Here is a 12235-nt window from a genome sequence, read left to right as displayed (position 1 = left end):
TTTATTAGTGATGGTTGATAGGTAGTGTTAGTAGTTTATTAGTGGTGGTTGATAGGTAGTGTTAGTAGTTTATTAGTGGTGGTAGGTAGTAGTTTAGTGTGGATCAGTGGACTATACATAGACTGTTAGCCCCTGGGATTAGAGAGACTCACCTGCACACACACACACACACACACACACACACACACAGAGAGAGAGGGATAATGATGACATCATCAGTGTGAAGCACAAGCAGCGAAAGGTTTCCGTTAGTTAAACCCAACTGAGGAGGGGAGCAACGTGTGTTTACATCTCCTTCAGACCTGGTTTGATGAGTCCAACCTTCAAGAGGGTGTGTGTGTGTGTGTGTGTGTGTGTTTGCCTGTTTTGCTCTTAAATTTAGCTTTCACTTATGTTTTTTCTGTGTGTGTCTGTGTGTCTCTGTGTGTCTCTGTGTGTTTCTCAGGCGGTTCGTCGGCAGCAGCAGCTGGAGAGCAGTGTGCAGTGGGCCCAGGAGAATGACAAGACGCTGCGTCTCATCAATGACTCTCTGGACGCCACCGACCGACACCTGTCTGCCTACATCGCTGACCACATCGACGCAGCACAGATACCACAGGAGGCACAGGTTGGGGGGGATTGGGAGGGTGTTTGTGGAGAGGGGGTGGTTGTTGGGGGTGTGTGTGTGTGTGTGTGTGTGTGTGTGTGTGTGTGTGTGTGTGTGTGTGTGTGTGTGTGTGTGTGTGTGTGGAGTGTGTGTGTATGTGTGTTGGTGTGTGTGTGTGTTGGAGTGGTGTGTGTATGTGTGTTGGAGTGGTGTGTGTGTGTGTGTTGGAGTGGTGTGTGTGTGTGTTGGAGTGGTGTGTGCGTGTGCATGTGTGTGTGTGTGTGTGTGTGTGTGTATTGGAGTGTGTGTGTGTGTGTGTGTTGGAGTGGTGTGTGTGTGTATTGGAGTGGTGTGTGTGTGTATTGGAGTGGTGTGTGTGTGTGTGTTGGAGTGGTGTGTGTGTGTATTGGAGTGGTGTGTGTGTGTATTGGAGTGGTGTGTGTGTGTGTTGGAGTGGTGTGTGTGTGTGTTGGAGTGGTGTGTGTGTGTGTGTGTGTGTGTATTGGAGTGGTGTGTGTGTTGGAGTGATGTGTGTTGGTGTGGTGTGTGTGTGTGTATTGGAGTGATGTGTGTGTGTGTGTTGGAGTGGTGTGTGTGTGTATTGGAGTGGTGTGTGTGTGTGTTGGAGTGGTGTGTGTGTGTTGGAGTGGTGTGTGTGTGTATTGGAGTGGTGTGTGTGTTGGAGTGGTGTGTGTGTGTGTATTGGAGTGATGTGTGTGTGTGTGTTGGAGTGGTGTGTGTGTGTGTATTGGAGTGGTGTGTGTGTGTGTGTTGGAGTGGTGTGTGTGTGTGTGTGTTGGAGTGGTGTGTGTGTGTGTGCCGGCGTGGTGTGTGTGCCAGTAGAACTATTAGTATCTCAATGGACATTCTCCCTCCAGTCTTCTTTAGTCATCTAACTACTGTCTCTGTCCTGAATGATCTCCTTTATTGAAACCGGTTCACTGACCAGCTCCAAGTCTAATTCAGACTGTGGAGATGTTTCTCCAGCTCCAAGTCTAATTCAGACTGTGGAGATGTTTCTCCAGCTCCAAGCCTAATTCAGACTGTGGAGATGTTTCTCCAGCTCCAAGTCTAATTCAGACTGTGGAGATGTTTCTCCAGCTCCAAGCCTAATTCAGACTGTGGAGATGTTTCTCCAGCTCCAAGTCTAATTCAGACTGTGGAGATGTTTCTCCAGCTCCAAGCCTAATTCAGACTGTGGAGATGTTTCTCCAGCTCCAAGCCTAATTCAGACTGTGGAGATGTTTCTCCAGCTCCAAGCCTAATTCAGACAGACTGTGGAGATGTTTCTCCAGCTCCAAGCCTAATTCAGACTGTGGAGATGTTTCAAACACAGACTGGGAGAGAACAAGAACAGACTGTGGAGATGTTTCTCCAGCTCCAAGCCTAATTCAGACTGAGTCAAACACAGGGGACAGAACAGAACACAGGGGACAGAGCAGAACACAGGGGACAGAGCAGAACACAGGGGACAGAGCAGAACACAGGGGACAGAGCAGAACACAGGGGACAGAGTAGAACACAGGGGACAGAGCAGAACACAGGGGACAGAGCAGAACACAGGGGACAGAGCAGAACACAGGGGACAGAGCAGAACACAGGGGACAGAGCAGAACACAGGGGACAGAGCAGAACACAGGGGACAGAGTAGAACACAGGGGACAGAGCAGAACACAGGGGACAGAGTAGAACACAGGGGACAGAACAGAACACAGGGACAGAACAGAACACAGGGACAGAACAGAACACAGGGGACAGAGTAGAACACAGGGGACAGAGCAGAACACAGGGGACAGAGTAGAACACAGGGGACAGAGTAGAACACAGGGGACAGAGTAGAGAATAGATGAGACTGGTGGAGTTTCTCTCTTTAATTCTCCTCAAACCTTAAGGTTGTCCTCCCCCATGTGGTAGAGGGGTGGAGGTGCATGGGAATGAGGGTGTATTTGTGTGTGTGTGTGTGTGTGTGTGTGTGTGTGTGTGTGTGTGTGTGTGTGTGTGTGTGTGTGTGTGTGTGTGTGTTCTGATTGTCTGTGTTTTGTTTAAACAGAAGATCCAGACAGAGCTAAATGGTCACGAGGCGACTCTGGCAGACATGAAGAAGAAGAATACAGAGAGAGACCAGTCAGAGAGAGTAGCAGCTCAGATCCACCTGATACAGGTAACACACACACGCACGCACACACACACACACACACACACACACAGACAGACAGACAGACAGACACACACTCTCTCTCTCTCTCTCTCTCTCTCTCTCTCTCACACATACACTCTCACACACACTCTCACACACACTCTCTCTCACACACACACAGACATACATACACACACACACACACACACACACACACACACACACACACACACACACCTCAGCATCTTCACACAGTCCACAAATAAATCCATAGTGTCACGTTTTCAGACTTGTCGATATCACACAAAGCATATATATATATATATAATAATATATACTCTACCTTCTGCATATATATATATATATATATATACTCTACCTTCTGCATATATATATATAATCTACCTTCTGCATATATATATATATATATATATATATATATATGCATATATATATATATGTGTATATATATATATATACTCTACCTTCTGCATATATATATATGCTCTACCTTCTGCATATATATATACTCTACCTTCTGCATATATATATATATACTCTACCTTCTGCATATATATATATATACTCTACCTTCTGCATATATATATATACTCTACCTTCTGCATATATATATATATATATACTCTACCTTCTGCATATATATATATATACTCTACCTTCTGCCCCTGTAGAAGAAACTCCAGGAGGTGTGTGTGAAGTTCAGGCTCTTCCAGAAGCCTGCGAACTTCGACCTGCGCCTCTCAGAGTGTGAGAGGGTTCTCTGGGATGTGAAGGCACAGCTGGGGGTGTTGGACATACGCAGCGTGGAACAGGACGTGGTGCAGTCACAGTTGGAACAATGCATGGTGGGTAATCAATCAGTAATCAATCACACACTGCAGGGAAAAACACCTGCCGAGTAGTGATGTCACCTGCCGAGTAGTGATGTCACCTGCCAAGTAGTGATGTCACCTGCCGAGTAGTGATGTCACCTGCCATGTAGTGATGTCACCTGCCAAGTAGTGATGTCACCTGCCGAGTAGTGATGTCACCTGCCAAGTAGTGATGTCACCTGCTGAGTAGTGATGTCACCTGCCGAGTAGTGATGTCACCTGCCGGGTAGTGATGTCACCTGCTGAGTAGTGATGCCATCTAGTTCCTGCTAGTCCTGCTGGTACCTGCTAGTTCCTGCTAGTCCTGCTAGTACCTGCTAGTTCCTGCTAGTCCTGCTGGTACCTGCTAGTTCCTGCTGGTACCTGCTAGTCCTGCTGATAACTGCTAATCCTGCTGGTACCTGCTAGTCCTGCTGGTACCTGCTAGTCCTGCTGGTAACTGCTAGTCCTGCAGGTACCTGATATTCCTGCTGGTACCTGCTAGTCCTGCTGGTAACTGCTAATCCTGCTGGTACCTGCTAGTCCTGCTGGTACCTGCTAGTCCTGCTGGTAACTGCTAATCCTGCTGGTACCTGCTAGTCCTGCTGGTACCTGCTAGTCCTGCTGGTAACTGCTAATCCTGCTGGTACCTGCTAGTCCTGCTGGTACCTGCTAGTTCCTGCTAGTCCTGCTGGTACCTGCTAGTTCCTGCTAGTCCTGCTGGTACCTGCTAGTTCCTGCTAGTCCTGCTGGTACCTGCTAGTTCCTTCTAGTCCTGCTAGTACCTGCTAGTTCCTGCTAGTCCTGCTGGTACCTGCTAGTTCCTGCTAGTCCTGCTAGTCCTGCTAGTTCCTGCTAGTCCTGCTGGTACCTGCTAGTTCCTGCTAGTCCTGCTGGTACCTGCTAGTTCCTGCTAGTCCTGCTAGTACCTGCTAGTTCCTGCTAGTCCTGCTAGTACCTGCTAGTTCCTGCTAGTCCTGCTGGTACCTGCTAGTTCCTGCTAGTCCTGCTGGTACCTGCTAGTTCCTGCTAGTCCTGCTGGTACCTGCTAGTTCCTGCTAGTCCTGCTAGTTCCTGCTCGTCCTGCTGGTACCTGCTAGTCCTGCTAGTCCTGCTGCTACATGCTAGTCCGGCTAGTCCTGCTGGTACCTGCTAGTCCTGCTAGTCCTGCTGGTACCTGCTAGTCCTGCTAGTCCTGCTAGTCCTGCCTGCTAGTCCTGCTAGTCCTGCTAGTCCTGCTGGTACCTGCTAGTCTTGCTAGTCCTGCTGGTACCTGCTAGTCCTTCTAGTCCTGCTGGTACCTGCTAGTCCTGCTGGTCCTGCTAGTCCTGCTGGTCCTGCTGGTACCTGCTAGTCCTACTAGTCCTGCTGGTACCTGCTGGTACCTGCTAGTCCTGCTGGTTCCTGCTAGTCCTGCTGGTACCTGCTAGTCCTGCTGGTACCTGCTAGTTCCTGCTAGTCCTGCTGGTACCTGCTAGTTCCTGCTAGTCCTGCTAGTACCTGCTAGTTCCTGCTAGACCTGCTGGTACCTGCTAGTCATGCTAGTCCTGCTGGTACCTGCTAGTCCTGCTAGTCCTGCTGGTACCTGCTAGTCCTGCTGGTTCCTGCTAGTCCTGCTCCTGCTAGTCCTGCTGGTACCTGCTAGTCCCTAGTCCTGCTGGTACCTGCTAGTTCCTGCTAGTTCCTGCTAGTCCTGCTGGTACCTGCTAGTTCCTGCTAGTCCTCCTGCTGGTCCTGCTGTTGCTAGTTCCTGCTAGTCCTGCTGGTACCTGCTAGTTCCTGCTAGTCCTGCTGGTACCTGCTAGTCCTGCTAGTCCTGCTGGTACCTGCTAGTTCCTGCTAGTCCTGCTAGTTCCTGCTAGTCCTGCTGGTACCTGCTAGTTCCTGCTAGTCCTGCTGGTACCCTAGTTCCTGCTAGTCCTGCTAGTCCTGCTAGTCCTGCTAGTCCTGCTAGTTCCTGCTAGTCCTGCTGGTACCTGCTAGTTCTAGTCCTGCTAGTCCTCCTGCTACCTGCTAGTCCTGCTAGTCCTGCTAGTTCCTGCTAGTCCTGCTGGTCCTGCTAGTCCTGCTGGTACCTGCTAGTTCCTGCTAGTCCTGCTACCTGTAGTTCCTGCTAGTCCTGCTGGTACCTGCTAGTTCCTGCTAGTCCTGCTGGTACCTGCTAGTCCTGCTAGTCCTGCTGGTACCTGCTAGTCCTGCTAGTCCTGCTAGTCCTGCTGGTACCTGCTAGTCCTGCTGGTACCTGCTAGTTCCTGCTAGTCCTGCTGGTACCTGCTAGTTCCTGCTAGTCCTGCTGGCTAGTCCTGCTAGTCCCTGCTAGTCCTGCTGGTACCTGCTAGTCCTGCTAGTCCTGCTAGTCCTGCTGGTCCTGCTAGTCCTGCTAGTACCTGCTGTACCTGCTAGTCCTGCTAGTCCTGCTGGTACCTGCTAGTCCTGCTAGTCCTGCTGGTACCTGCTAGTCCTGCTAGTCCTGCTAGTCCTGCTAGTAGTCCTGCTGGTACCTGTAGTCCTGCTAGTCCTGCTGGTCCTGCTAGTCCTGCTGCTGGTACCTGCTAGTCCTGCTGGTACCTGCTAGTCCTGCTGGTAACTGGTAGTCCTGCTGGTACCTGCTAGTCCTGCTAGTCCTGCTGGTACCTGCTAGTCCTGCTAGTCCTGCTGGTACCTGCTAGTCCTGCTGGTACCTGCTAGTCCTGCTAGTCCTGCTGGTTCCTGCTAGTCCTGCTGGTACCTGCTAGTCCTGCTGGTACCTGCTAGTTCCTGCTAGTCCTGCTGGTACCTGCTAGTTCCTGCTAGTCCTGCTAGTTCCTGCTAGTCCTGCTGGTACCTGCTAGTTCCTGCTAGTCCTGCTAGTACCTGTTGTTCCTGCTAGTCCTGTTAGTTCCTGCTAGTCCTGCTGGTACCTGCTAGTCCTGCTGGTACCTGCTAGTTCCTGCTAGTCCTGCTAGTACCTGCTAGTACCTGCTAGTTCCTGCTAGTCCTGCTGGTACCTGCTAGTTCCTGCTAGTCCTGCTGGTACCTGCTAGTTCCTGCTAGTCCTGCTGGTACCTGCTAGTTCCTGCTAGTCCTGCTGGTACCTGCTAGTTCCTGCTAGTCCTGCTGGTACCTGCTAGTTCCTGCTAGTCCTGCTAGTTCCTGCTCGTCCTGCTGGTACCTGCTAGTCCTGCTAGTCCTGCTGGTACCTGCTAGTCCTGCCGGTCCTGCTAGTCCTGCTAGTCCTGCTGGTACCTGCTAGTCTTGCTAGTCCTGCTGGTACCTGCTAGTCCTGCTAGTCCTGCTGGTACCTGCTAGTCCTGCTGTTACCTGCTAGTCCTGCTAAACCTGCTGGTACCTGCTAGTCCTGCTAGTCCTGCTGGTACCTGCTAGTCCTGCTAGTCCTGCTGGTACCTGCTAGTCCTGCCGGTACCTGCTAGTCCTGCTGGTACCTGCTAGTCCTGCTAGTCCTGCTAGTCCTGCTGGTACCTGCTAGTTCCTGCTAGTCCTGCTGGTACCTGCTAGTTCCTGCTAGTCCTGCTAGTACCTGCTAGTTCCTGCTAGTCCTGCTAGTCCTGCTAGTCCTGCTGGTACCTGCTAGTCCTGCTGGTACCTGCTAGTTCCTGCTAGTCCTGCTAGTACCTGCTAGTTCCTGCTAGTCCTGCTAGTTCCTGCTAGTCCTGCTAGTTCCTGCTAGTCCTGCTGGTACCTGCTAGTTCCTGCTAGTCCTGCTAGTTCCTGCTGGTACCTGCTAGTTCCTGCTAGTCCTGCTGGTACCTGCTAGTTCCTGCTAGTCCTGCTAGTACCTGCTAGTCCTGCTAGTCCTGCTGGTACCTGCTAGTTCCTGCTAGTCCTGCTGGTACCTGCTAGTTCCTGCTAGTCCTGCTGGTACCTGCTAGTTCCTGCTAGTCCTGCTGGTACCTGCTAGTTCCTGCTAGTTCTGCTGGTACCTGCTAGTTCCTGCTCGTCCTGCTGGTACCTGCTAGTCCTGCTAGTCCTGCTGGTACCTGCTAGTCCTGCTAGTCCTGCTAGTCCTGCCGGTACCTGCTAGTCCTGCTAGTCCTGCCGGTACCTGCTAGTCCTGCTAGTCCTGCTAGTCCTGCTGGTACCTCTAGTCTTGCTAGTCCTGCTGGTACCTGCTAGTCCTGCTAGTCGTGCTGGTACCTGCTAGTCCTGCTAGTCCTGCTGGTACCTGCTAGTCCTGCTAAACCTGCTGGTACCTGCTAGTCCTGCTGGTACCTGCTAGTCCTGCTAGTCCTGCTGGTACCTGCTAGTCCTGCTAGTCCTGCTGGTACCTGCTAGTCCTGCTAGTCCTGCTAGTCCTGCTGGTACCTGCTAGTCCTGCTAGTCCTGCTGGTACCTGCTAGTCCTGCCGGTACCTGCTAGTCCTGCTAGTCCTGCTGGTACCTGCTAGTCCTGCTGGTCCTGCTAGTCCTGCTGGTCCTGCTGGTACCTGCTAGTCCTGCTAGTCCTGCTGGTACCTGCTAGTCCTGCTAGTCCTGCTGGTACCTGCTAGTCCTGCTAGTCCTGCTGGTACCTGCTAGTCCTGCTGGTACCTGCTAGTCCTGCTAGTCCTGCTTGTACCTGCTAGTCCTGCTAGTCCTGCTGGTACCTGCTAGTCCTGCTAGTCCTGCTGGTACCTGCTAGTCTTGCTGGTACCTGCTAGTCTTGCTGGTACCTGCTAGTCCTGCTAGTCCTGCTGGTACCTGCTAGTCCTGCTAGTCCTGCTGGTCCTGCTGGTACCTGCTAGTCCTGCTGGTACCTGCTAGTCCTGCTGGTCCTGCTAGTACCTGCTAGTCCTGCTGGTACCTGCTAGTCCTGCTAGTCCTGCTGGTACCTGCTAGTCCTGCTAGTACCTGCTAGTCCTGCTAGTCCTGCTGGTACCTGCTAGTCCTGCTAGTCCTGCTGGTACCTGCTAGTCCTGCTGGTACCTGCTAGTCCTGCTAGTCCTGCTAGTCCTGCTGGTACCTGCTAGTCCTGCTAGTCCTGCTGGTACCTGCTAGTCCTGCTGGTACCTGCTAGTCCTGCTAGTCCTGCTGGGGCCGGGCTCGTTTCAGATTTCTAGCCTCACAGATTCACATTCTAGTTGTTGTCTTCTATGGATTGTTTTACACTCTTCGACGGTCCCCAAACATTTCATTACAGTTGAAATCATGTTGTTTTCATTTGAGTTGTTTCTTTACAGCGGAGTCTCCTTTATTGATCAATAACTGTGCATGACTGATTTAATATTGTGTTATTAACAGTGTCCCTCTCTCTCTCCTCCTTCCCTCTCCCTGTCTCTCTCCTCCTTCCCTCTCCCTGTCTCTCTCCTCCTTCCCTCTCCCTGTCTCTCTCCTCCTTCCCTCTCCCTCTCTCTCTCTCCTCCTTCCCTCTCCCTCTCTCTCTCCTCCTTCCCTCTCCCTGTCTCTCTCCTCCTTCCCTCTCACTGTCTCTCTCCTCCTTCCCTCTCACTGTCTCTCTCCTCCTTCCCTCTCACTGTCTCTCTCCTCCTTCCCTCTCCCTGTCGCTCTCTCCTCCTTCCCTCTCCCTGTCGCTCTCTCCTCCTTCCCTCTCCCTGTCGCTCTCTCCTCCTTCCCTCTCTCTCTCTCCTCCTTCCCTCTCTCTCTCTCCTCCTTCCCTCTCTCTCTCCCTTCCCTCTCTCTCTCCTCCTTCCCTCTCTCTCTCCTCCTTCCCTCTCCCTGTCTCTCTCCTCCTTCCCTCTCCCTGTCTCTCTCCTCCTTCCCTCTCTCTCTCTCCTCCTTCCCTCACCCTCTCTCTCCTCCTTCCCTCTCTCTCCTCCTTCCCTCTCTCTCTCCTCCTTCCCTTTCTCTCTCTCCTCCTTCCCTCTCCCTGTCTCTCTCCACCTTCTCTCTCTCTCTCTCTCTCTCTCTCTCTCTCTCCTCCTTCCCTCCCTCTCTCCTACTCTCTGCTCTTTCGCTCCCTCTCGCTCTCTCCTCTTTCCCTCTCTCTCTCCTCCCCTCTCTCTCCTCCTTCCTTCCTTCCTTCCTTCCTTCCCCCTCTCTCTCTCTCTATCTCTCTTTCTCTCCTCCTTCCCCCCTCTCTCTCTCTTTCTCTCTCTCTCTCTCTCTCTCCTCCTTCCCTCCCCCTCTCTATCTCCTCCTTCCCTCTCTCTCGCTCTCTCCTCTTTCCCTCTCTCTCTCTCCTCCCCTCTCTCTCACCTCCTTCCCTCTCTCTCGCTCTCTCCTCTTTCCCTCTCTCTCTCTCCTCCCCTCTCTCTCACCTCCTTCCCTCTCTCTCTCTCTCTCTCTCTCTCTCCTCCTTCCCTCTCTCTCTCGCTCTCCTTTTTCCCTCTCTCTCTCTCTCTCTCTCCTCCCCTCTCTCTCTCTCTCCTCCTTCCCTCTCTCTCGCTCTCTCCTCTTTCCCTCTCTCTCTCTCTCTCCTCCCCTCTCTCTCTCCCCCTTCCCTCTCTCGCTCTCTGCTATTTCCCTCTCCTCCTTCCCTCTCTCTCTCCTCCTTTCCTCTCCCTCTCTCTCTCTCCTCCCCTCTCTCTCTCCTCTTTCCCTCTCTCTCGCTCTCTCCTCTTTCCCTCTCTCTCTCCTCCTCCCCTCTCTCTCACGCTCTCTCCTCCTTCCATCGCTCTCCTTACTCCCATCCCTCCTCCCTCTCCTCCCCCTCTCCTTCCCTCCTATACAGAAGTTGTATAAGAGTCTGAGTGAGGTGAAGTTGGAGATAGAGACTGTGATAAAGACCGGAAGACAGATCGTTCAGAGACAGCAGACGGAGAAGCCTAAAGAGCTGGACGACAGACTCACTGCCCTCAAGCTGCTCTATAATCAACTGGGCGCGCAGGTCAGTGGCATCAGCCAATAGCACGCCTCAACCTAAATCCACTGCCTCTCATACAGAGCCAATGATTGGTTTAACTGGTCACAAAGGATTCTGGGAGATGTAGTTTGGTGTGTATTAGTTTTGTTTGTGGGTTGGGCCATTTTTAAGTCAGGGAATAAATCAAGTTTATTTGAATGTAAAATAATTTAATTGAATTCAGAGTGATTGATTAGATGAAGTTGATTACATTAGAAGTGAATGACAGGTATCTGTGAGATGTGTGTTTGTGTCTGTCAGGTGACGGAGGGAAAACAGGAACTAGAGAAGAGTCTGAAGTTGTCCAGGAAACTGCGTAAGGAGTTGAACAGCCTGACAGAGTGGTTAGCTGCTACAGACGCTGAGCTGACTAGGAGGTCGGCTGTGGAGGGGATGCCCAGTGATCTAGAGGCTGAGCTGGACTGGGCCAAGGTAGGAGGACAAACACACACACACAGACCAGAAGATACACATTTAAGTCATTTAGCAGACGCTCTTATCCAGAGCGACTTACAAATTGGTGCGTTCACCTTATGACATCCAGTGGAACAGCCACTTTACAATAGTGCATCTAAATCTTTTAAGGGGGGGGACACAACTTTTACTACTATCCTAGGTATTCCTTAAAGAGGTGGGGTTTCAGGTGTCTCCAAGGTAGTGACATTGACTCCGCTGTCCTGGCGTTTAAGGGGAGTTTGTTCCACCATTGGGGGCCAGAGCAGCGAACAGTTTTGACTGGGCTGAGCAGGAACACATTTCCTCAGTGGTAGGGGGGAGCAGGCCAGAGGTGGATGAAGCAGTGCCCTTGTTTGGGTGTAGGGCCTGATCAGAGCCTGGAGGTACTGAGGTGCCGTTTTGTTCCAGCCTGTGGCAAGCACCATGGTCTTGTAGCGGTTTTGACTGGAAGCCAGTGGAGAGAGCGGATCTCAGTGGAGTGAAGGAGGAACTTGGGAAGGTTGAACACCAGACAGCTGGATGGCGTTTCTCTGAGTTGTGAGGGGTTTAATGGCACAGGCAGGAGCCCAGCCACAGGGTCTGCAGTAATCCAGACGGGAGATGACAAGCTCTGTTACCTGGATTAGGACCTGCACTACTTTAGACCAGGGTTCCCGGATGTTAGCATGGGAATAGGTTGCCATTTGTGACGCATTCTGTTTTCCTAGATGGCCTGGATGGTTTAGCAGCATGAACCTGTCAGTAAACAAACGGCTGATTGTCTGTTGGGATCACAGGATTTCCATCACGCCAAGGTTCTTAGCACTCTGGGAGGAGGACACAATGGAGTTGTCAGTCCATCTGAGATCATGGGAGGCAGTCCTTCCCCGGGAGGAATAGCAGCTCCGTCTGGGTTCAGCTTGAGGTGGTGATCGTCCATCCACACTGATTGTTCCAGACATGCAGAGATAAAATGATTTGACCACCTGGTTTCAGAAGGGGGAAATGAAGATTAACCTCTGCAGACAATGATAGGAGAGACCATCCCTGAGGTCCTCCAGGTTAGTGTCTGGTGTATAGGGTCCTCTGAATAGGAGAGGTCTTAGAACAGGCCCTGGGTCCTCCAGGTTAGTGCGCTTATGAGGAGTCCCTCTGTCCTCCAGGTTACCTGATAGGGTCCCCTGTCCTCCAGGTTAGTGTCGCAATCCAGCGTGGGCCGCGCCGAGATGCCCAGCTGCCCGGAGAGGGTGGGGAGGAGGATCTAGCGGGTCCCTCTGTCCTCCAGGTTAGTGGAGGATCTGATGGTCCCTCAGTCCTCGAAGGCAGGTTAGGTCTAGAAGGATGAGAGCAGTCCTCCAGAGTTAGTGTCTTAGCAGTGCGGAGCGCCTCTGTCCTACAGGAGCAGTCTCAGTTGAATGACTAGTCTTG

At 52.0% G+C, this 12235-nt stretch overlaps 1 protein-coding gene across 1 annotated transcript in view; it reads left to right on the top strand.

Annotated features, from left to right (window-relative positions):
• Window positions 1-12235, top strand: part of LOC115117475 (dystrophin-like) — a 214835-nt gene that overhangs the window by 32307 nt on the left and 170293 nt on the right. Inside the window, 5 exon segments of the mRNA XM_065022730.1 lie at window positions 446-607; window positions 2637-2747; window positions 3416-3589; window positions 10202-10357; window positions 10634-10804. Coding sequence (XP_064878802.1) covers window positions 446-607; window positions 2637-2747; window positions 3416-3589; window positions 10202-10357; window positions 10634-10804 — 774 coding nt within the window.

Source organism: Oncorhynchus nerka, linkage group LG2 (assembly GCF_034236695.1).
Source record: "Oncorhynchus nerka isolate Pitt River linkage group LG2, Oner_Uvic_2.0, whole genome shotgun sequence".
In the NCBI taxonomy this organism is placed as follows: Eukaryota; Metazoa; Chordata; class Actinopteri; order Salmoniformes; family Salmonidae; genus Oncorhynchus; species Oncorhynchus nerka.
This window is presented reverse-complemented; position numbering and strand designations above follow the sequence as displayed.